Source organism: Chrysochloris asiatica, unplaced genomic scaffold, assembly GCF_000296735.1.
Source record: "Chrysochloris asiatica unplaced genomic scaffold, ChrAsi1.0 scaffold00010, whole genome shotgun sequence".
Lineage (NCBI taxonomy): Eukaryota > Metazoa > Chordata > Mammalia > Afrosoricida > Chrysochloridae > Chrysochloris > Chrysochloris asiatica.
In genome coordinates this window covers 33,917,692-33,942,206 of record NW_006408528.1, presented here as the reverse complement: position 1 = coordinate 33,942,206, position 24,515 = coordinate 33,917,692, and the positions used below count along the sequence as shown (strand labels likewise).

Here is a 24,515-nt window from a genome sequence, read left to right as displayed (position 1 = left end):
GTGGTTGTAGGTATGTGTGTACAACAGTGTTCATTGTAACAATGTTTCTGAAACTAAGGAAAAAGCAGAATTCATCCTAAAGATCCTGGTGAGGCGCTCTGTGGGCTAATGTGACAGACAGCAAAGTCCTTTGAACTTGCAAGGGCCATGGCTCAAGCTCACCAAGTAATGTTAAATAAGGTTAAATCAGTAAGTTAAAGAAACATCCAAACATTCATACAGTTGGATTCTTTGTAGTATTAAAAAGCATAAGCTAGATCTGTGTATGCTTTGGGAAGAGTTCCAGGATATATTATTAACTGCATATCATCTTAATATGTTCATCATAGTTTTAATTTTTTGTAATTCCTTCTGAAATATAACATTTAATTTTCCTAATACATTTGTCAAATGAATATCTGTACCGGATTAGTGTTTGTTAGTCTTCTGGTGTTGTTGTTGTTGTTAAGTGCCGTCAAGTCGGTTCCGACCCATAGCAACCCTGTACAGGGTTTCCGAGGGTGTAAATCCTTACCGGAGTAGAAAGCCTCATCTTTCTCCCGCGGAGCGGCTGGTAGTTTTGAACCGCTGACCTTAAGGTTTGCAGCCCAATTTGTAACCACTACGCTACCAGAGCTCTTTTATGCTTGTTAAAATTTTAGAACTCAAACTCCAAATTCTGATCTCATAAATTTAGGATGGTGCCCTGAAATTAGCATTTTGAAATAGATCTTGTAAGGATTCTAATTACAACTTTAATGCACTGTTTTGTTATCATTGTTTTTTATTCTTAATTAACATTTTATTGTGCTTTAGGTAAAATTTTACATAACTAATTAGTTTTCCAATCAATAATTCGTATGCAAATTATTCCATGACATTAGTTGCAATCCTATGACATGTTAGCATTCTCCCCATTCCCTCCCTGGGTTTGTACCCAGTTTCCTTGCGCTTCCCTGCTTTATCTTTGTTTTGAGGCATGTTTCGCCCCTTTGGTCTTGAATTGTTGATTATTCCAAAGAGCACATTCTTAACAGGTATTATGTTGCTAAGCGTTACAGGCCCATCTATTATTTGGCTGAGAGATGGCCTTCAGGAGTGCCTTGAGTTTCAAATAGGAGGTTATCTTAAGGTATTATTCTCTCGGGTTCTTCTGGTCTCTTTCAGGTCAGTAAATATTTAATTTTTTGAATTTGAATTTTGTTCTTTCCCATTCTAACCAGGACCTTCTCATGTGGTCCTGGTTCAGTGCTGACAGTTAATAGTAGCTGGGCATTGTCAGTTCTTCTGGTCTCCGGTTAGAGAAGGCTATGGTTTAATTAGTCCTTTAGACTGAATGCTTCCTTGAGTCATCACTTTTCTTCATTCTCCTTTGCTCCAGACAGGAAGAGACCAATAATTGCTTTTTAGATGGCTGATAGCAAGCTTTTAAGACCCTAAATAAACACTACTCACCAGATTAGGATGAGGATAACATTATCTTTATGATCCTAGTTTTGCTGATTGACTTAGATGTACCCAGAATACTGTAACCCTCAAGTCAGCCCCAAGGTCTAATTGTTGTTAAGTGCCATCGAGTGGATTCCAACCTATGGTGACCCTGTATAGGGTTTCCAAGGTGCAGCTGATAATCTTGAACCACCAACCTTGCAGTTCAAATAACTTTGCATTCTGACACATTAGCCCACAGTGCCATACCATGACTTGTGTAGTTTAGTTTAGTTTTTTTTTTTTTTAAACTATCTCCTATGTGCATTATTGGAGTCCTGGTGTAGCACTGTGGGCTAATGCGCTGGACTGTAAAGTCGTTTGAGCTCAAGGTGTTTATATCTCTCTAATGCTACCCCGAAGAATTCTGCACTCTTTGCTTTATATACCACATTAAAACAGCAGATTGGACATCCTCTAGGAATTCAAATTTTGTTCCTTTTAAATGTTACTTGAGTTTGGGGAACAAAAAGAAGTTTGAAGGAGCAAGGTCATAGCTGCAGGGTAGATGGGATAAGGTTTCCAATGAAATTCTCTTAAGACAGTCCTTGCTTCTCTCAGAGAATGAACCAGATGTATTGTCTTCTTGTTGTTAAAAAACGTCTAGTTGGGCCCAACTCATAGCAACCCTTTATAGTGTTTCCAAAGAGCTGCTGGTGAGTTTGAACTGCCAACTTTGCTTTTCTAACCGACTTTATGGCCCAGTGCTTACCCTACAGCACCACACCAGGACTCCATTGACTTTATGGGGCAAAAAATCCTCAGTGCAACTTTTATGGACTTTTCTCACCATTGCAGTTTACAATTTTCTTTTAACTTTTTATCGTGAATTGAATAAAGGTTTACAGGCAAGATCGCCAGCTTTACATTGAACCAAGTATACACCTTGTTTCATCTCAGTTATTACAATCCCTTCCCTTGAACAACAGTTAGCCTGCGTCCCTGTGACTCCCCATTTACATCTTAGATTTCACAAATGAACAAAGCAAAAATTACCTGATGAACACTTAGAAAATAAAAAGTATATATTTATTTAAATGTCCAAAGAGCACGCCTCCAGCCTACAGACACATAGCCTTACTCAGTCCATGGACCCAGAGCCCACATACAGTTTACAGTTTAAAAAAAAAAAAAAATTCATAATAAGCTCCTGTGATTGTCCTGAGTCCTTTGAGAAAATCTGTCAAGATTAGACCCTTTTTGAGTTTCCAGAAACAGAAGCCCCATAATCTTCTGAACTGACCTCCCTTGCATTAAATTGCCTTGACCCAGCAGATCCCCTGGAAAGCCACTGTTTTCACTGGATTTTTTATTTTTCCTTCCTTTTTTTTTTTAAAGGCACTAAAATGAGACCAAGACAACGTATTACTGATTACTGAGAGAACTTGACTACAGACATGTTTAAACACATTTTTCTTGGAATAAAACTGTACATGTATGAACTGGAACCCTAGTAGCAATACCTTTTGGTTTACCTTCGTATTATTATACATACAAGGGGGCTTTCCAAAAATTACCATAACTCAAAACCCATTGCCATCGAATCAATTCCATACATTATCTTTTAATTCCATTATTCAACAGACTTTCTGAAGCCCCCTTGTGTGTATATACATTCATTACTTATAAGTATCTGTGTAGAAATATCCACAGGACTCCTATTTTGGTATTCTATAGGATAAGCACTATACTGCTAACCACACAGTTGGCAGTTCAAACCCACTAGCTGCTCCTTGGAAACCCTATACAGCTGGAGCAGGGACCTTTTTTCTGTCAAAATTTATAACATTATTCATGGGCCATACAAAATTATCAAATTAAAAATTAGCATGCTATATTTGGTCAAATATTTAATTAATTCTCCCCTAATATGATGCCTCCTGGATTAACTGACTGGATTGTGAACCAGAGGGTCAACAGTTCAAACCCACCAGCTGCTACTCAGAAACCCTCTGCGGGGTCACTATGAGTCAGAACTCAGGGCCAGATCAGATGATTTTGCGGGCCAGACAGTCTCCACCCCTGCTGTACAGGGTCTGTGAGTCAGAACTGACTCCACAGCACTTAACAGCAACAACTATGTAGATAGCGGTTCTTCGTCTCTCCACCTCCCATTCATGGTAACAAAATAGTGTTTCTGTCTGTGTGTAAATCTATTCTTTTAATATAACAGTCTTCTCATAAAATATTTGCCCTTTTTTGATGGACTCATTTTACCCAGCATACTGTCCTCCAAATTCATCCAGTTTGTAAGATGTTTCATGAATTCACCATTATTTTTCATCATTGCATAGTATTCCATTGTGTGTTTACCACAGTTTGTTTATCCGTTCATATGTTGATGGGCATCTGAGTTGTTTCTGTGATTTTGCTGTTGTGAATAATATTGTGATGAAAATGGGTGTGCATTCATATCACAGCTCTTACTTTCTAGGATATATACCGCCTGAGAGTGAGATTGTTGGATTGAATGGTGTTTGTTTCTAGTTTTTGTACCAATTTTCAGTCTCACCACCAGTGTAGAAGAATTCCGATCTCCCCACACCCTCACCAGCATTTATCTTTTTTTTTTTTTAATCAGTGTCATTGCAGAGGTGAGATGGCATCTCATTGTAGTTTGGATTTGAATCTGTATATTGGCTAATGAACACATGCATCTTTTCAAGTGTGTGTAAGCTGCATGAATATTTTCTTTGGTGATGTATTTGTTCATGTCCTCTGCTCAATTTTTAAATTGGATTATTTACTGAGGTTTTGAAGTTTTTTATAGATTTTAGAGATTAGACCTTGTCAGATATGACATGGCTGAAGCTTTTTCCCCCCAGTCTGTTGGTTCTCTTTTTACTCTTTTGGTGAGCATGTATATTTACTTTATAAGTGCTTCCAGTCACCTAGTTTATATTCTGCTGTTTGTGCATTTTTTAGTTATGTTTGATAGTCTTTTTATGCTACAAATTAGGGTCCCTAGGTATGTGACCGTATTTTATTTCATGAAGTTTTATAAATTTAGGTCTTGGGTTACTCTTGAGTTACTTTCTATGAGTGGTTTGTAGTCTGAGTCATTTCATTTTTCTGTAAATGATTAACCAGTTTTGCCAGCACTTTTTGTTAAAGAGACGCTGTTCAACATTTTATGGATTTCTGCCTTTTATCAAACATCAACTGTCAGTAGATGAATGGATATTTACTTCTGGGTTCTTGATTCTATTCCATTGGTCTGTGTATTTTTGTCATTGTGCCAGTACTAGGCTGGTACATGCATGGATGTATGTATTTAAGAACACACCATGGTTTTGAATTCAGATGGGTGAGGCTTCCTGCTTTTCTGCTTATTTATTAGTGCTTTGATTAGCTGGAGTGTCTGTCCTTTCCATGCAAAATTGGTGATTAGATTTTCTCTCTCTTTGAAGACTGATGAGTGGTAAGTATCGCTGACTCTGGATCCTGGCTCCCTTTCCTGCTCTGTGAATGCCCATATTTCTGGAAACGCTCACCTTCTGTCCTGGGCTTTCCTTCTTTAGATCCGGATCATGTTCAACACTGTGTCTGCAGAGTTTCTCTGACTGTTATTTGAATACTGTGAAGTTGCCTTCCTGTGCGCCTCCCCTGGGATCACCACTGGCTTTGTTTTAAGATGGCCATGCAGAGCTGGCGTGGCTGACAGAGAGCACCTGTGCTCGGTTTCACTCCTTTTTAGCTGTTTTCTTTCCATTTCTTCATCCAGTCAGCGTTCATTCATTCTCTACTTTATCCTTCCCAGTCTCTGGTCAAGGTTCTAGGATTGTCAGCTGTGTCTGTTTCACTTCATTATCGGATCTGGATTGTAGAGGAGGGACTCTCCGGTTGTTCTTTTTGAGAGATGATTCAGTATGTCTGATTAAGCCACCATATTGGCCTGGCCCTGTATCATTAGTTTCTAGGCAGATGTATTTTATTTTTTGTTACTGTGTTATTACTCATTTCTCTGCTGCTACCTAGAGTATGGAGTCCTGGTGTGGCGCTGTGAACCACAAAGTTGGTTTGAACCTCAAGGTCAGTGGTTCAAACCCACCAGTTGCTCCTCAGAAACCCTATACCAAGGTTGCTATGAGTCATAACTGACTTGTCGGCACTTAACAACAACAATCTATAGTATAGTTTTACTAATTATTTAAGTAAATGTTCTTAGCTAACCTTACTTTTGTTATAAGTAGGACATTATTTATGAAATCTTTTTTTTTTTTTTAACCCCTTGTAGTTGATCACAGCAGAGTTAAATTGACTTTAAAGACGCCTTCTCAAGATTCAGACTATATCAACGCAAATTTTATTAAGGTATGTTAATTTTAATTGTCTTTCCATATTTAATAACTTCCTACATACTAGTTTTATTAAAATCTGCTTATTTGCCCAAACATTGTGTCAGCAACAAATGAAATAAAAATAAAACCACTTGTCCTTATATACCATTATGTGATTTTATCCTTACTTTCTTATCAGTATTCATAGAGTTTTTACTTGTTTTATAATAATGGAAAAAAAGGATCCCATTTTATTTCTTCATTTGTATTAAAAGTTTATAAATTCTTTACCTATTACTAAGTTGCCATCTCATTACCATTTTCTAGTTTACATACACAAATATATATGTTCATTCCCTGTTTTTGAACAGTGTAGATGGTTTCCGATTTTTTTTCCATGGTATTGTTGAAGTGACCATCTTTGTTCTTTGAATAATTTCCTAGTATATGTTGTCAGACTTGGAATTACTGAATTATATTGATTTAAAATTATAGAACATATGTTAAAAACTTTGGGCATTCTCTTTACTTTGATAACCTGCAGCTCAGATTAAATAATAGTCTGTTCAGATAACATTTGTATGGCTACTCTGGTCAAAAGCAGTCCAGTTCTTGTAGAATTAACCTGGAACCAGAGAGACTGATGCAAAATGTCCATTGGCTGAGTATAAATACTCTTAAAAGGCTTTACCTTGTTCTTTCAGTTACTCTGTATTGTTTGAATTTTTCAGATTAAATGGCAATATAATTTTCAGCTATACTTTTTGTACATTTTATGTATAATATTATTACATACCTAATTTTGTTGACAAAAACATATAGGTGGTAAGAGTTATGTTATAATATTAATATTATCTGTCAACATTGAACACAAATACAGTTTTTCAGCAGTTAATTTTGTTGCAATTCCCTCAAAAGTTAAAATTAATCAGATAAAAACTAGTAAATAGGTGTTTTAATACTTTAGACATTCATATTTTATAAGGAGAGTTGCTAAAAAAATTTTAATTTTCACTGTACTTAATGACACATATTCATTTTGTGCTAGCTTAGTATTTCAGTCAGCTATCTTGTTTGTGGTATAATTTCAGATTTATTATTAGAAATCTCTATGTTGTTTTTGTTAAATGGTGTTAAGTTGGTTCCAACTCATTGCGACACCATATAGGGTTTCCAAGGAGTGACTAGTGAGTTTGAACCACCAACTCTTTGGTTAGCAGTGCAATGCTTATAGCATAGGGTCTCTAGGAGCCTTGGTGGCACAGTGGTTTAAGTGCTTGGCTACAATCAAAAGGTCAGTGGTTCAGACCCACCAGCCTATCCTCAGGAGAAACCTTTGACAGGCTGCTTCTGTAAAGGTTTGCAGCCTGAGGAAATCCTAGGGGGCAGTTCTGCTCTGTCCTGTAGAGTCACTGTGAGTTGAAATCCACTCAACAGCATGGGTACGAAGGAATCTAAAAAAGAATTGTGGTTAATTAGCATAAGCTAATATTTAATTACCAATTCTATATTTTGCCATGTTTTTCTGTGCTATGCAAGAAAAATTTTTGGAAATACTTAAGGTGAAAGCAACAGCATTACTCATAAAATTTGAAACTTTGAAATTTAAGCAACATGATGTTTTTGATAATTATAATAAATGTGAAATTTGCTTTTAATCATTTTAGGGTGTCTATGGGCCAAAAGCTTATGTGGCAACCCAAGGACCTTTAGCAAATACAGTAATAGATTTTTGGAGGATGATATGGGAGTACAATGTTGTAGTAAGTAATTTATGTTTTATAATATCTTTTGAAAAGTCTTGTATAATGACACAGGATGTATTTATTACTAAACTAAACAATGAGGCATTTATAGCCATAGTGGTGTGTTTAATCCTAGGTAATGTTTACTACTAATCATAGATAATGTTTACTATTATGTAGATACTGATTTCTTTGATGCCTCATTAAATTCTCAACAACTTGTTAAAGACTTTTAAAAAGTGTGATAATACTTCAAACTGTCCTGAGTCAGCAACTAATAAGACAAGTACCAAATAATATAAAATCCAAAATATGTAAGTGCTTTCATAGGCCAGTAAAATGCTATATGTAGTCATGTTCTTAGCCTTTTTTGAGTCATAGATCCTTTTGAGATCCTTTTTCCAGAAAAAAAAAAAAAAAATTGTATAACATAAATTGTTATATAAAATTTGACAGATTTTGAAGACGTTCCTTTCCTCTAAAAAATCCATTTAGAAGCATCTCAAAACATTGACATTTGTGTTACTTCTTACACTTTTGTTATTAAGGAAAATGGCATGCCCTTAGATTTGGAAGCAGGGAAATAAATGGGTTAGGGTACTGTACAAGCCACACTTTGCTACTGTTATCATCACGGAACACAGATGTTTGTTCCTGGGATGGTTTTGCACTGTAATTGTTTTCATTATAGATTGATATCTCTGATTCCGGTCTTTAGGTTGTTTTGTTTTACACTGTATATTTCTATATCTGGATTGAATTCTGGGTAGTGCTGCCATGTGTTTCATTCTACAGTTGTTGTCTGCTGTTGTTGGTTCTCAGTCCAAAGAACTCCTGTAGTATTTTTTTGTGAAGTTGACTTGGCTTTTACAAATTCCTTTAATTTCTGTTTATCTGGAAATGTACTAATGTTACCATAGTGTTTGAGGGACAGTTTTGTTGAGTATATAATTATTGGTTATTTTTATGTATGTCTCCCCATTTCCTTCTCGCCTGCATGCTTGTTCTGAGAAGAGTCAGAACTTAATCTTACTGGTTTTCCTTTATAGGTAACAATTCGTTTTTCCTAAGCTGCTTTCAGGATTCTTTCCTTGCCTTTGGTTTAGAGAGTTTGAGTTTATCATATGTCTTGGTAATTCTTGTTGTTGTTGTTGTTAAGTGCCGTCGAATCGATTCCAACACATAGCGACCCTGTACAGGGTTTCTGAGGCTGTAAATCTTTACGGGAGCAGAAAGCCTCATCTTTCTCCCATGGAGCGGCTGATAGTTTCAAACTGCTGACCTTAAGGTTCACTACCAGAGCTCCTTTGGTAATTCTTAGGGGGTGTCTATTCTATTTGGGGTATGTTCAGCTTCTTGAATACTTATCTCATCTTTTATGGTGTTAGAGAAATCTTTTTTGTCTCTTTCTGTTCTGGAAGTCTCTGAGCACCCATAGATTATTCCTCTTCATGTTGTTCCACATGAATCTTAGGCCTTCTTCAGATTTTTTTCAATCTCTTTTCTGATTGGTCTTCTATCTTATTAGTATTAAGACATTTGTCTTCAAATTCACTAATGCTAGCTTCTACTGATTCTGTTCTATTCCTTTGCCCTTTCAGTGTATTGTCCATTTCTGATATCTTAGTATTGATCTGATTTCTGTTTGCAGGCTTTGTATTGTCTTCAGTGCTATGTTTGTTTTGTTTGATTGTTCCTGTAGTGCTTTTCTGAATTCTTCACTGTTTTCCTCTACCTTTCTGTAAAACATTTGGATGTACCTCAATATCATTCTGAATTCTTTTTCAGATAGTTCTAGTGTGTCTTCTAACTCAGAAGCATTTTCTAGGTCTGCCAGTTGGTTGTCTGTTTGAGCTACTCTGTCTTGTTTCTTCATATGAACAGAAATTTTCCACTGCACTCTAGGCATTGTGGTGTTGTTGAATTTGTATTAAGTTGATGAATGTATGTTGGTGGTGTGTTCTTAGGCACTCACCAATTACCTCCTGATGGGTGTGATCAGGAAATGAGCTACTCTGTTGTTCACTGTTCATACAGATCAATTAATAGTGGATTTAGCTGATGTTGGTTTTAGTTGCTGCTCTGGTATATAACAGCTGGTATTGGCTCTTGCCCAATTGGTGGGGTTGTAGAGGCTATCTGTAACTGTGGTTTGGCTGTATGGCTACAGTTGCTGTTTCCTGTTACATGATGCAAGAAAACAAACAAAACATTACATACGGCAAAAAATGAAAGTCAATGGCTTCATCTCCGCCAATAAGGTGTGGTGTGCCACTTACTAGTCTCTCTCACAGGTACTTGAGAAAGTTCAAAATGGCCACATTGCAACCAGCAGGCCCATACAGATCCACCTGCATTCTTCCCTTTTCTTCCCTCCCTCTGTCTACCCCATGCATCCATTCAGCCCCCTCTCCTACTGAGAGCCAGTCCAGGGCTGGCTAGAGTGGACTTTGCAAAGTAGAGGCTGTCCTAGTGGGTGGAGTTATTATATATAGCTTCTCACCGGGACTTAGAACCTCCGTGTGTCTCCAACTGCCTGGAAAGCAGGAGATTCTCTGGGGTTGTACACCGGTAGGAAAAAAAATAAAATAACATCACACCTTTGTCTCCACAAGCCACAGGTAGGTTTCTGTAACGGGAATATGTTTTCTCATCTCCCTGGCACAATTTTGGTTTTGTGCATGTAAGAAATCTGTAAGAGGGGGAGTTCTCATGACCATAGTAATAGGAGTTTTGTTGGTTTTTTTTTTTTTTTTTTTATGATCCTACAATATCGTCACCCTCTGTAGTTAATGAAAGATTAGTAAAACAAAAAAAAAAATCTCAGTATTTGCTGTTATTTTAATTTAAAATCAGATGTAGTTGGGGATTGACTATGCAGGGGTATGAGTGAACTTTCTGGATGATGGTAACATCCTTGATATTGACAGGAGTTTGGGGTGCACAGGTGTATACTGTGAGGAGTGGACACTTAAAATTGATACATTTTACTATCTGCTAATCTTACTTGAGCTAACACTGCAAACATTCTTTTTTTAATCTAAATTCTAGATGTTCTATATGCTGAAGTATTTGGAGATGAGTTTGCAGCTTACTTTGAAATGTATTTATAAAGTAATATGAATTGATGAATGGAAAGAAGACTATATATGTGACAAAACAAATATAATAAAATGTCATTGGTAGAATATACAGTGGTGTTGGCTATACAGTGTTTATTGCAAAATTCTTTCAATTTTGCTCTTGTGTTAAAATGTTAAATAGTATAGAATATTGGGAAGAAAATTTGATGAAATTGCCTTTATTTTTAAGTCAGTGTTAGAGTAAATTTGTTGATGGCACAGTAGGTTGAAGCAGAGGGCGCTAGCTAAAAGATTGGTTGTTCAAGCCCACTAGACACTCTTTGGCTAAAAGATAAAACAGTCTGCTTCCATAGGATTCACAGCCTTGGAAACCCAATGGGGCAGTTCTTCTCTGTCCTGTAGAATCACAATGAGTTAGAATTGACTTGGTTATGGTGGGTTTTGCTTTTGGTATTTATTAGACGAATATTCTAAAAAATGGTATTTTAATATATATTTATTATCTTTTTATATTAATACATTTATAAATTTAATATAATTCCACAAGGCGGTCATAAATGTGTGAGATTTGAATAATTCAAACCAGATATGCTGTTAGAAGCAAATTTTATTTGTTGCTTTTTGGGATACACATACATTTTTTACTTGTATATTTATTTAATATTTAAAATTTTTTAAGAGGAAAATACAATTCTGTCTAGGGTAAAAATTAATTCTTAATATTTGTGTTTTGTTAAAAATGTAAAATTGCATTTAATTAAAATATTCTCTATCCCATTTCCCCACCCCCATCTCACTCCTTTTTCAGATCATTGTTATGGCCTGTCGAGAATTTGAGATGGGAAGGGTATGTATACATGTTAACATTTAAAATAATTGTAGAGTGTCACTTCGTTTCTAAGGATGTATATTTCAAGTCCTTTAATAATATTCTGAGCCCATCTAGCTAAAGTAGATTTTTTTTTTATTGTGTCCTGTTATTACTTTATTTTGATACAAAGAACTAAATGACCTCAAAAGAATATAATTCTGATTAATTACCATCAATTTAATACACTTCATATTTTGTTTATACTGTCTTCTGATTTTCAGTATTGGTATTTTGATGCTCCTATACAGGTGAAATTAATTCCCCAAACCATGGTAAGATCTTTCCTACCATGTTGCGTCATTGTTATGTGTGCTATTGTGCTTATTCTGACTCATAGTGACCCTGTATAGGGTTTCTGAGAGCAGCTGGTGGGTTTGCACTCCAGGGCTTATCCTATAGCACAACACCAGGGCCGGCAGCATTGTAGTGATAATGATCATATATTTACAGGGAACAGGTATTTAAATGAAACGTAAATTTCTATAAATAGATAAATCAAACTTACAATATTGTCAAATTATATGGTGCTTTACTTGAAGTTTCCTTATATTAATATAGTTCATTATTTAAACTAAAAGTTTTAAAGAATTCTTACTAAAAATTTTCCAGTAAGGAATATGCAATAAATATATATATATCTTGCATATTTAAGGAGCTCTGGTAGCGTAGTGGTTACGAATCGGGCTGCGAACCACAAGGTCAGCAGTTCGAAACTACCAGCTGTTCTGCGGGAGAAAGATGAGGCTTTCTGTTCCCGTAAAGATTTACAGCCTCGGAAACCCTGTACAGGGTCACTATGAGTTGGAACCGACTCCACGGCACATAACAGCAACAATCATATGTAAAGAGCTATAACCTATACCACCACTCCTCTGTCAGTTTGTCGTACTGTGTGTGTGGTTTATGTTACTGTGATACTGGAAGCTATGTCATGGATATTTTAAATACCAGCAGGGTCACTCACAGTGGACAGGTTTCAGATGAGCTTCCAGGCGAATACAGACTAGAAGGAATGAGAAATGGACTACTTCCTAATGTTTATTCATGAAAAACTTATGAATAGCAGTGGGACACCATCAGCACCAGAGTATTATCAGATATAATGCCAGAAGATGAGCTCCTCAGGTTGGAAGTTCTCAAAATGTAACTGGGGAAGAACTGCCTCCTCAAAGTAGACTTAACTGTGATGATGTGAATGGACTTCATTTGCTGATGAGGCACAACTCAAAATGAAGAGACACAGCTGTAAGCATCCATTAATATTCTGAACATGGAATGTATGAAGTATGAATCTACAAAAAATGGAAATTGTCAAAAATGAAATGGAATGCATAAACATTGATAATCCTAGGCATTTGTGACCTGAAATGGACTGGTATTGGCTGTTTTGAATTTGACACTCACAAATTTTTACTATGCCAGGAATGACGAATTGAAGGGTAATGAATGGTGTCACATTCATCCTCAAAAAGAACATACCAAGATCAGTCATAAAGTACAACACTGTCTGGGGTAAGATAATATCCATAGGCCTACAAGGAACACCAATAAATACCACAATTACTCAAATTTACAAAATTACTGACAATTGGAATACAAAAGAGTTGGAAACAAAGAGGAGTGATCAATTGTGGGAAAATAGGGCATTGGTGATAGAAATTATTCTAGAATTTAAAATTCTTGTTCATTGCAAATACCTTTTTTTTTTTTTTTCATTGTGACTTGAGTGAAAATTTACAGGGCAGATCATCAGTTTTACATTCAACAAATCATATACTTTGTTTCAATACAATGATTATAATCCCTTCCATTTGCCATCAGTTAGCAGCATTTCTTACTATTCATTTTATCTCTTTTATATATTTATTTTTAACACTCAGGCATATATAATAATTTACACCACCAATGGGCACATCTGCAAGTCTGCCTCTTGGCCGCCAGCTCTCAGTCCCTCTCTTTCCAGGAATCCAGTCCTCAGCTGCTCCCTCTCTCCATAACATCATCTCTGCCTCCACCTCTGATGACACTGCTTTTCTGGATAAGGTCTCATATTCCACTTGTGCTCTTTTTCCTTGATGGTCCTAGGGGCTTCTGTTTCTGGACTGTAAGATTAGCTAATTCCCCCATTTTTGTTATACAGCTTCTACCTTTACACTTGTGACAGTTGCAGTGTCATGATAATAATTACTCAGAATTGAATCATAAGAATCTTACCCGCATCTCTTTTAGCCAGACCCATCTTGACAAGATGAAAATTATTCAGTAGGAACTCTTTCTTCCCCCCCACACTCTTAAACTCCCTATTGAAACCTTGTAAGCCAGTCACTTCGTGCCTTTATCGCCCCCTCATTTTAGGTAGCCAGTGTCTAAGTTGCCCATCCCTATCTAGCCTGTGTACAGAGGGGATAGCTTTGATACTTGATGTGAAGACTCCTTCCCTCTGTTGGTATTTTGAGTATAGGTCAAGTTCATCAAATTGTAGCAATTTATCCTCGTTCCCTTTATCAGTTTTTTTTTTTTTTTTAAATCTTCTTCTAGTCGCGTTCTGATTTTATCAAGCCTTCATATCAGCTGGATGCTTCACTTAGCGCTACGTCTTCTGTGGCTATGTCCTTGTCAGTGGGCTCAGAAGTCCCCAGGTCTCACCACACTGTGGACCAACCAGCCTTTCCTCTTCTCTCTCTCATCTCCAGGTCAATGGGAGTTTATGGAACATGGTTGAACCCTTTCCCCCTCTTCCACTCAACAGTAGACCAATGTGGTCATCAGCAAGCTTACATGCCGCTCATGTGTTCCGTTTGAGTTTCAGGTTTAGAGAGGCGGGGTTGTCCTAAAGGGATTTGATTGCGTGTCTTGATGTCTTCCTGACAACTTGCTGATGCTTGTAGTAGCCAGTCATACTGTTTTTTTGTTTTTTGCGCTGGGGGTGTGGGGGAGCTTCCTGATGATCTTTCTTTGGAGATGTATCTTCTGTCACTCGCCTGTTCCAGACAGGTCTCATTGTCCTTTCTAGTGGGCATGTCCCATCTCAGAAGGTTCTGGATTCCACCTAAGGTCCTATACTTTGCAAAGTTTCTGTAAGAGGCCTATTTCACTGGGCAAGTTCTAGAACCCCTTTTAGGTATTCCAGTCAGTTATAGGCTGAAGACGGGCTTAAAAGCTTCTTGTAATCATGTTTCCCCACATTCCTTTCTATCCCATTCAAGTGTCTATTTTACAATAGTAGGCAAGAGAAACCAATATTCATATGACAGTCAAGCATCTTGGTATTATTTCCACTCTTCAGACTATGCCTCATGCAAATACCTTTTTAAACAGCGTAAATGACAACTATACACTTCTACCTCACCAGGTAGAATGCAAAGAAATTAAATCAACTATATCTGTGGAAAGAGACAGTGGGAAAGCTCCATATCAGCAGCCAAAACAAAGCCAGGGCAGACTGTGGAACAGACCATCAATTGCACATATGCAAGTTCAAGCTGAAGCTGAGGAAATTTTTTTTTAAAGTCCACAAGACCCAAAATATGACCTTGAATATATCCCACCTGAATTTAGAGATCATCTGAAGAACAGATTTGATGCATTAGTAAAGACCAGAAGAGTTGTGGGCTGACATCAGGAACACCATACAGGAAGAAAGCCAAAGGTCATTAAGAAGACAAGAAAGAAGGAAAAGATGAAAATGGATGTCAGAAGAGACTCTGAAACTTGCTATCCAGCATAGAGATGCTAAAGCAAATGGAAGAAGTGAGGAGGCACAACAGCTAAACAGAAATTTTCAAAGGTCAGCTCAAGGAGACAAAGTCAAATATTATAATGAAATCTGCAGAGACCTGGAGTTAGACAACCAAAAGGGAAAAATATACCCAGCATTTTTCAAGCTGAGGAAACTGAAAAAAATTTCAAACCATGATTTGCAATATTGAAGGATTCTTTGGGCAAATAAGGAGCTCTGGTAGCATAGTGGTTACAAATTGTGCTGCTAATCTCACAGTCAGCAGTTCGAAACTACCAGCTATTCCACAAGAGAAAGGTGAAGTTTTTTGCTCCTGTAAAGATGTACAGCCTTGGAAACCCTATGCAGGGTCTGTATGAGTCGGAACCAACTCCACAGCACATAACAGCAATATGGGCAAAATACTGAATGATACAGAAAGCATCAAAAGAAGATGGAAGGATTAAACAGAGTAATTGTACCAAAAAGAAATTGTCAATGTTCAACCATTTCAAGAGGTAGCATATAATGAAGAGCCAATGATCCTGAAGGCATTAGCAAAGAAAATGAGTTACTGGAATACAAATTGAAATATTTCAACAAATTGATTTGACACTGACAGCAATCATTCATCTATGCCAAAGTAATTTTGAAGACAACTACCTGGCCAGCTGACTGGAAGAGATCCATTATTGTGCCCATTCCAAAGAGAGGTGACCCAACAGAATACAGAAATAGTCAGACAATATGATTGATATCCCATGTGAGTAAAGTTTTACTAAAGGTAATCCAAAAATAGCTACAGCATTGACAGAGAACTTCCAGAAGTTCAGGCTGGATTCAGAAGAGAGCATGGAACAAGGGATGTCAGTGCTGATGTCAGATGGATCTTGGCCGAAAGCAGAGACTACTAGAAAGATGTTTACCTGTGCTTCATTGACTATGCAAAGGCTATGGACAACATTGCGAAGTCTGTGTATTCCAGAACTCTAAATTGTACCCATAAGGAACTTGTACGTACACCAAAGGCAGTTGTTCAAATAGAACAAGGGAACACCGAATTAGGAACGACGTGTGCCAGGGTTGTATTCTTTCACCATGCTTATTCAATCTGTATGCTAAGCAAACAATCCGAGAAGCTGGATTATATGAAGAAAAACACTGTATCAGGATGGAGGAAGAATCATTAACAACAACCTGTGACATGCAGATGATCCAACCTTTCTTGCTAAAAGAAAAAGACTTTGAAGTGCTTATTGACGAAGATCAAAAACTAAAGCCTTTGGTTTGGGTTGCATCTTAATGTAAGAAAGCAAAAATCCTCACCCCTGGACTAATGAAAACAACATCAAGATAAGTGGAGATAAGATTGAAGTTGTCGAAGACTTTATTTTGCTTAGATTAACCATCAACACTCATGGAAGCAGCAGAAGTGTTGAAAAGCAAAGATGTCAGTTTGAGGACTGAGGTGTGCCTCACCAAAGCCATGGTATTTTCAATGCATGTAAAATTTGTACAGTGAATAAGGAAGATTGTAGAAGAATTGAAGTATCTGAATTATGGTACTGGAGGAAAATACATTAAGAAGTACCATGGACTGCCAAAAGCACAAATAGATCTGTGTTGGAAGAAGTACAGCCTTCCTTGGAAGCAGGATGGCCAAACTTTGTCGCTCATACTTCGGACATATTATCAGGAGGGACCACAGTTCCTTTAGAAAGATGTCATGTTTGGTAAAATGGAGGGTTGGAGAAAAAGAGGAAGACCCCCAACGAGATGTATTGGCACAGTGGCGACAGCAACCTGCTCAGACACAGCAACGATTGTGAAGTTGACCCAGGACTGACAGTGTTTTGTTCTGTTGTCATAGGGTCAGCATGAGTTAGTACCGACTCAATGGCATCTAACAACAACAGATAATATGTAGGGATGCCTTGAGTTGGAATCTACTTGGTTACAACACATTTTTTGTTTGTTTGTTTGTTTGTTTGTTTTAAATACTTTTCATTTATTTAGTTGTTTTTTTATAAACTCCATTTGCTATGTGTACTGGTACCTAATAGTAACCAAAAGGTTAGTGGTTCAGATCTACCCAGACTCTGTGAGAGAAAGACCTAGCAACCTACTCCCTTAAAGATTACCATTTAGGACACTCTATGGAGCAGTTCTACATTGGCTCAGTATGAGTCAAAATTGAGTCCATGGCTCTTCACAACAGTATAGCCCATACCATGAGAATTTAATTAGAAATTTCTGAATTTATGCATTTCCCATTGTTAGAAAGATTATTTTCACCTGTGTAATATGGCTATGGGTCGGAATTGACTCCACAGCACTTAAAAACAACAACTTACAAGAGTGCTGGTGTAGCTCTGTTGGATAAAGCACTAGACCTCAAGGCCAGCAGTTCAGTCTAACCAGCTGCTCAGAAAGCCTATACAAATTGGATAAACCTCTGTGAGTCAGAACTGACTTGATGGCACTTAACAGCAACAACAAAGTCACTTACAAGCTTTCATTTTGTGTGGCGCTGTGGGTTAATGCGCCAGACTGCAAAGCCGTTTGAACTGCAAGGTCGATGGTTCAAGCTCACCAGCTGCTCCTCGGAAACCCTATACAGGGTTGCAGTTGGACCCGACTCGACGGCACTTAACAACAACTATAAAAATTGCTTCGTTTGATAGTATCTTTAGCAGAATCCCTAGCTTATTTAAAGTTAGGTTTCTCATCAGTTTTCCTGATTGTCCTAAAATGATTGAGCTTAATGTTATTAACCAATAAAAATAGAAAGCTTTACTATTTCTGTTTAAAATATGAAGGGAAAACAGATTTATACTTTCTGTAATTTCAAAGAAAATTACTTGGCTAAAATAATACATTATGCTATTTAGAGGCATTCTACCATCAATAGAACATTTGACATAATACAAAACAACCCTTTAAGATATGGCTTACTACTGTTTTTATATGTAAAGAAACTTCAGGCCAGTAAAACAGTAAAATTAATATTTGTGAAATATTTCTGACACTAAGTGCTGTTTCCATGATGTCAGAGATTTTGCATTTAATGAGACTTTGGGCAGATATTATAGCAGTTGTCATTTTAAAAGCGTTGTAACCTGCCAAGCACTGTGTATTAAATGATCTCCCCTCCCCCACCCCCACCACCCGCAAAAGACCATGTAGGTAGCAATGAGTGGTTTATATACTTAATGCTGATAAGACTTTCATAATTAATCTTGGAAAGCCCATTAAGAACTGTCGGATAAATCTAAGCTCTAGCAGCTACTTGCCCCACTGATGGCAGATTTTCTGGGTAATAACAGCAAGCTGAACCCCAGAGCATAAAGTATTTATAAAAAATTTCAGAAAAATGGTCATGTGGATTACTTACTAACTTTTCTTTGAATAACAGAAAAAATGTGAGCGTTACTGGCCCTTGTATGGAGAAGACCCTATAACATTTGCACCATTTAAAATTTCTTGTGTAAGTATTTTTATATACATTATTTATTCTGAAAATTAGCATGCTGGATTGATGAATAATTAGTTAACATGTGGTATGGACCCAGTTTTTTATATACCAAGCACTCACTGTTTTCATATAAACCTGCACTATCTTGTAATAAATAATGACATAGTAAATATTTGTTTTAATGCTGCTGTTACTTATAGAACAACTTTTCATTCATATATAATGTTCTTATGTTAGTATATCAATTAATAAAATGTTTTTGGGCAATATAGGAGTAAAAATAATAGAAACATGCTTCAGTGGTCTATTTGGCAATTGTACTTTAAACTGAATAAATGGTTATAAACATTGTTATATAGAGAAGTGGGTGTGAGAACTGCCACCCACAAGAAAAGACTGATTTTTATTTTGTTGTTAAATCTTTTGGAGTCTGGTAATTATTACAGCAGATACTTTAAAAACATTAATGAAAAATAAGGGAGTGAGGATGAGCCAAAAAACAATGAAAATGTAAGAAACTTAACCTAAAGTTTCATTTGGGTGCCACATAATAACACTTTCTTGTTATTGTTAAGTGTCTTTCAGTCAGTTCCAACTCATAACAACCCTATATAGGATTTATGAGGAGTAGCTGGTGGGTTTGAACTGCTGACCTTGTGGTTCACAGACCAGTGCTGATCCTGTAGCACCACATCAGGAGTCTGTATCACTTTCTTAATCACCTGAAATAATTTTTATTTATTCATCTAAAAAGACCATGGTGTGGTACAGTAGGGTAAACACTGGATACTAACTACAAGGTCAACAGTTCAAACCCACCAGCACTCTTGGGAACTCTATACAGGTTCGCTATGAGTCAGAACCAACTCGATGGCATTTAACAACAACACAACCATAATTGAGCACCTGTGAAAATTCATTAATTTCTCCATTTTAGGTCTGTCGACTTTTTATTTTGTTTTCCATGTTTAAATGAAATGTAATTTCTAGGATTTTGTTTGTCCTTAGTGCGTTGAAGAAGTCCATAATTTTATGGGTTAACTTGTACTTAGAAATTCTGAATTCCTTTTGTGAGTGCGTAAAGTTGAATACTTTCTAGATTAATATAGAAAAGGACTCAACTGTGTCATACTATCTTCTTTTATAAATGTGTGCTAATTTTTGGGATGTTAACTATAACTCATAGTTGAACTGCTTGCATTTAATATTTAGTGTGTACTCTAAAGTTATGTGTGAAGTGAACTATTTGTGTGATAATATAAAAATTTTTAAATCCTACTATATTCATTATTATATTGAATAATACCAAATAACTACTAAATTGTTTAATTTGGGGACACCTCCTCTTTACTTATCAATATAAAAAGTATACTACAATATTTGATGTCTAGGTCTAGTAAACTTAGTTCTATGCAGTGCAGTTGTGCTGAACATTTGTAAATTTAAGTGCTATAAGGTAACCATAATAAAAGTCAGCATTCAAGTGGAAAAGAACTTGACGTTTTTGAACATTTGGGGAAAAGGAATAGTAAACAACTTTACAATAATGAATAGAGGGATATACACAATAAGAAAGTCCTCTTGATAGAGGGTTTAATTTGATAAATAACTTGATTTGATTTGTTAGTATTTGATTAATGCTGAAGAAATAAAAATTTTCAAGGTTTCAAAATGGAAGGTAATTTGGATGTCCTGTGCTTGTTTCAGACAACTTAGGATTTGTTGTCACTGATTTAACTGCAAACAGAAATGAAATTTATAAATGGAAAGCAAATTAGTGAAAATCCAAATAGTGAATGACTTGACTATTTGCCAACCACAGCGAGCGTTTGAGACTGAGCCATGACAATATCTAAAGAGTCCTGATAGTGCAACAGTTAATCGCTAGGCTGCTAACAGAATGGTTGGTGCTTTCAACCTACCCAGCTGCTCCATAGGAGAAAACTTGGCAATCTGCTCCTATTAAAGATTATAGCTTAGAAAACCATAGGGCATAGTTCTGCTCTGTCAGATGGGGTGGCAGTGAGTGGGATAGAATCATCAGCACCCGACAGCAGTAATAGGGCTTTCTTGGTTTAGAAATGAGAGGTGAGAACTGTCTAGCAGGCACTCAGTTGCATGTTGGTAAGCAACTATAAAGTTGAGTAGATAGATTTTATGACCCTCAGTAGTGTGGCGCACTGTGGGTTAATGCACTGGACTGCAAAATTGGTTTGAATTATAAGGTCAGGGGTTCAAACTCACCAGCTGCTACTTAGAAACGCTATGGGTTGAAACTGAATCCACGCCCTTTAAGAACAGCAACACAACTAAAAATACTTTCTGGCCCTTTGCAGGAAAAGTTAAGCATTGGACAGATACAAAGTTTTACCTTCCACTGACGTGGGCTTTTTTTTTTTTTTTTCTTAAATAAATTACGTATAGTTTTAAAATTTAGTCTGATAGTATTGAATACCCTTTTTATTAATAATACAGTATACCCTTTTACTGTTGAAAATCACTATCTGAAAGCATCTATGGTTCTAGTTCATTAACAAGGGTAAAAGGAATAGGTCGCTCCATGACAAACTGATGTGTAGAGGCTTTATTTTAATATTTGAATTCATGAAAGTTTTCTGAGTGCATCCTGTGTTTTTTCCCAGTTATCACCCGTTAGAGGTGAGTGATGGGTGGCAAGATCAAGCCTTATGCAAAGATAGACTAGCTGAAGATGGGTTGTGGTGATAGATATTGAGAAGCATTGTTTATGGTATATTTGTGGGCATGGTGTATACAAATAATGAACACAATCAAATTTGCTTATTATAAGACGGTGATCATTTCAGATAGAGGTCTGGAGGCAGCAAGTCTAAATTATGTGGGCAGGCCTTTTTTCCTTCTTTCTCTTCTGCTTAGTTTTATAATTCTGAGGGTAAGCATTTACTGTGCAAATATTTTCTTGTATAATAGACCCCTGACTAAGTAATTGGTTAAGAGACATTTCTGTTTTTTAAAAAAATCTATTAAAAAGTTAAACAACTCTGTTGACTTTAGAATGGCAGTTTTTGTATTGTTGTTGTTAAGACTCATGGAAACCCTGTGTATAGGATCTGCAAGGAGCCATGCTGAGTTTGAACTGCTGAACTTGTGGTTCAAACCAACCTTGTTTGCAATCCAGTGTTTATCCTGCAGCGCCACACCAAGACTCCTAAGTTTTTGTATTACTGGCATTTAAATGCATATAAATGGCATTTAAATGGCATTGATAAAACAACTGTTTTTGTTTGATTTAGGAAGCGGAACAAGCTAGACCAGACTACTTCATTAGGACACTGTTACTTGAATTTCAAAATGTAAGTATTTTCCATCTAGAGGCATTTCTAGTGATGGTTCTCAAAGAAAAGATATATAAATAATATACTATCTTATCTTACACAGTTGACATTCATTTATTTTTTTATTTAAGTAAAGTAATTGAAACAGTATCAGAGTATAATGATTCTTTGATATAGTGAACCTTATATTTATCAAATTTGATAATAAACTAATACATATATAGTTTCCTAAATTCAGGTGGAATGTGATCAAGGTCATATTTTGGCTCTCCTGAACTTATTTTTATTTTCTTCAGCTTCAGCCTGAATTTGCATACGAGCATTTGATGATCTGTTCCACCTGCCCCTGGCCTTATTTTGCCTCATGATAGGGAATTTTTCCACCGTCTTTTTCCACAGATACAGTCAATTTGATTTTTGTGTATTCCATCTGGTGAGGTCAATGTGTATATTCATCTTTGATATTGTTTTAAAAGGTATTTGCAATGAAGAAGTCATTGGTCTTGCAAAATTCTAAATTCCTCCTGAATTTAGAGATCATTTGAAGAACTGATTTGATGCATTAAACACTATAAGACCAAAGACCAGAAAAGTTATAGGATGACATCAAGAACACATCATACAGGAAAAAAACAAAAGGTCATTAAGAAGGTACGGAAGAAGGAAAAAACCAAGAAGCGACTCTGAAACTAGCATACTGATGGAAACCAATGAAAAAAATGAAGACAAAAGAGCTAAATAAAAAATTTTAAAGAGCAGCTCAAGAAGACAAAGTAAAATATTATAACAAAATGTGCAAAAGACATAGAGTTAGAAAAACAAAGGGGAAGAACTCACTCAGCATTTCTCAAGCTGAGGGAACTAAAAAAAAAACTTCAAGTCTTGGATTACAATACTAAAGTATTCTCTGGACAAAAACATTGAATGATATAGATAGAAGTCATCAAAAGACGATGGAAGGAATACACAGTCACTGTACCTAAAAGAAATGGTATCATTATTCAACCATTACAAGAGGTAGCATATGATCAAGCCACTGATTTTGAAGGAAGAAGTCCAAGGTGCATTGAAGACATTGGCAAAGAAAAGCCTCCAGGAATTGATGGACTACAAATTGAAATATTTCAACAAACTGAGGAAGCACTGGAGGCACTTACTCATCATTGCCAAGAAATTTGGAATACAACTGACTGGAAGAGATCCGTATTTGTGCCCATTCCAAAGAGAGGTTACCCAACAGAATATAGAAGTCATCAGAAAATATCTTAATATTTTATACAAGTAAAATTTTGCTAAAGGTAATCCCAAAACGTACATTGACAGGGAACTTTCCAGAGGTTCATAAGAGGACATGGAATGAGGGGATATCATTGCTGATGGCAGATGGATCTCAGCTGAAAGCAGAGAATACCAGAAAGATGTTTACCATTGCTTTATTGACTATGTAAAGGCCTTCAATTGTGTGGATCATGACAAGCTATGGACGACATTGTAGAGAATGTGTATTCCAGAACACTTGATTGTTTTCATGAGGCGCCTGTACATAGACCAAGAGCGTTTGTTCGAACAGAACAAGGGAACATGGAATGATTTAAAATTAGGAAAGGTGTGTACTAGGGTTGTATTCTTTCACCATATTTATTCAAACTGTATGCTGAGCAAATAATTTGAGAAGCTGAATTATATGAAGAAAAATGTGGCATCAGGATTGGAGGAAGACTAATTAACAACCTGTGATATGCAGATGATACAGCCCTGCTTGCTAAAAGTGAAGAGGACTTAAAATACTTACTGATGAAGATCAAAGATTACAGCCTTCAGTATGGGTTGCACCTCAATGTAAAGAAAACAAAAATCTTAACCACTGGACCAATAAAAAATTCCATATAAATGGAGAAAAGATTGAAGTTGTCTAAGACTTCATTTTGCTTTGGTCAACCATCTCAACTCTCATGGAAGCAGCAGTCAAGAAGTCAGATGATGTATTACATTAGGCAAATCTGCTACACAAGACCTCTCTATAAAATGTTGAAGTGCAAAGATGCCAGTTTGAGGACTAAGATGCACCTGACCCAAGCCATGGTATTTTCAGTAACCTCATATGTATGTGAAAGTTGGACAGTGGATAAGGAAGATCATAGAAGAGTTAATGCATTTGAATTATGATGCTGTAGGAAAATATTAAAAGTACCATGTACTACCAAAAGAGCAAACCAATCTGTGTTGGAAGAAATACAGCCAGAATGCTCCTTTAAAGCCAGGATGACCAGACATCATCTCTCGTTCTTCGGATATACTGTCAGAAGGGACCAGTTCCTGGAAAAAGGATATCATGTTTGGTAAAGTTAGAGAGTTGGAGTAAACAAGGAAGACCCCCAACTAGATCAATTGGCACAGTGACAGAAGCAATGAGCTCAAACACAGCAATGATTTTGAGGTTGATGCAGTACTGGGCAGTATTTCATTCTGCTGTGCATGGGGTCGCTATGAATTGGTATGGACTCAGTGGCACCTAACAACAGTATATATTATTTAAGCATACTTAGAATGTTGTTAGCTGCC

The 24,515-nt window shown here is 36.5% G+C and overlaps 1 protein-coding gene across 2 annotated transcripts in view; it reads left to right on the top strand.

Moving 5' to 3' along the window:
* Positions 1 to 24,515, top strand: part of PTPN12 (protein tyrosine phosphatase, non-receptor type 12) — a 112,065-nt gene that overhangs the window by 57,164 nt on the left and 30,386 nt on the right. The window contains exons 3-7 of one of the 2 annotated variants that reach the window (XM_006834359.1): positions 5,705 to 5,781; positions 7,415 to 7,510; positions 11,384 to 11,422; positions 18,580 to 18,651; positions 21,912 to 21,971. In XM_006834359.1, the coding sequence (XP_006834422.1) occupies positions 5,705 to 5,781; positions 7,415 to 7,510; positions 11,384 to 11,422; positions 18,580 to 18,651; positions 21,912 to 21,971 (344 nt within the window). The remainder of the gene's footprint in view (positions 1 to 5,704; positions 5,782 to 7,414; positions 7,511 to 11,383; positions 11,423 to 18,579; positions 18,652 to 21,911; positions 21,972 to 24,515) is intronic. The other variant, XM_006834360.1, reaches the window with a different exon arrangement.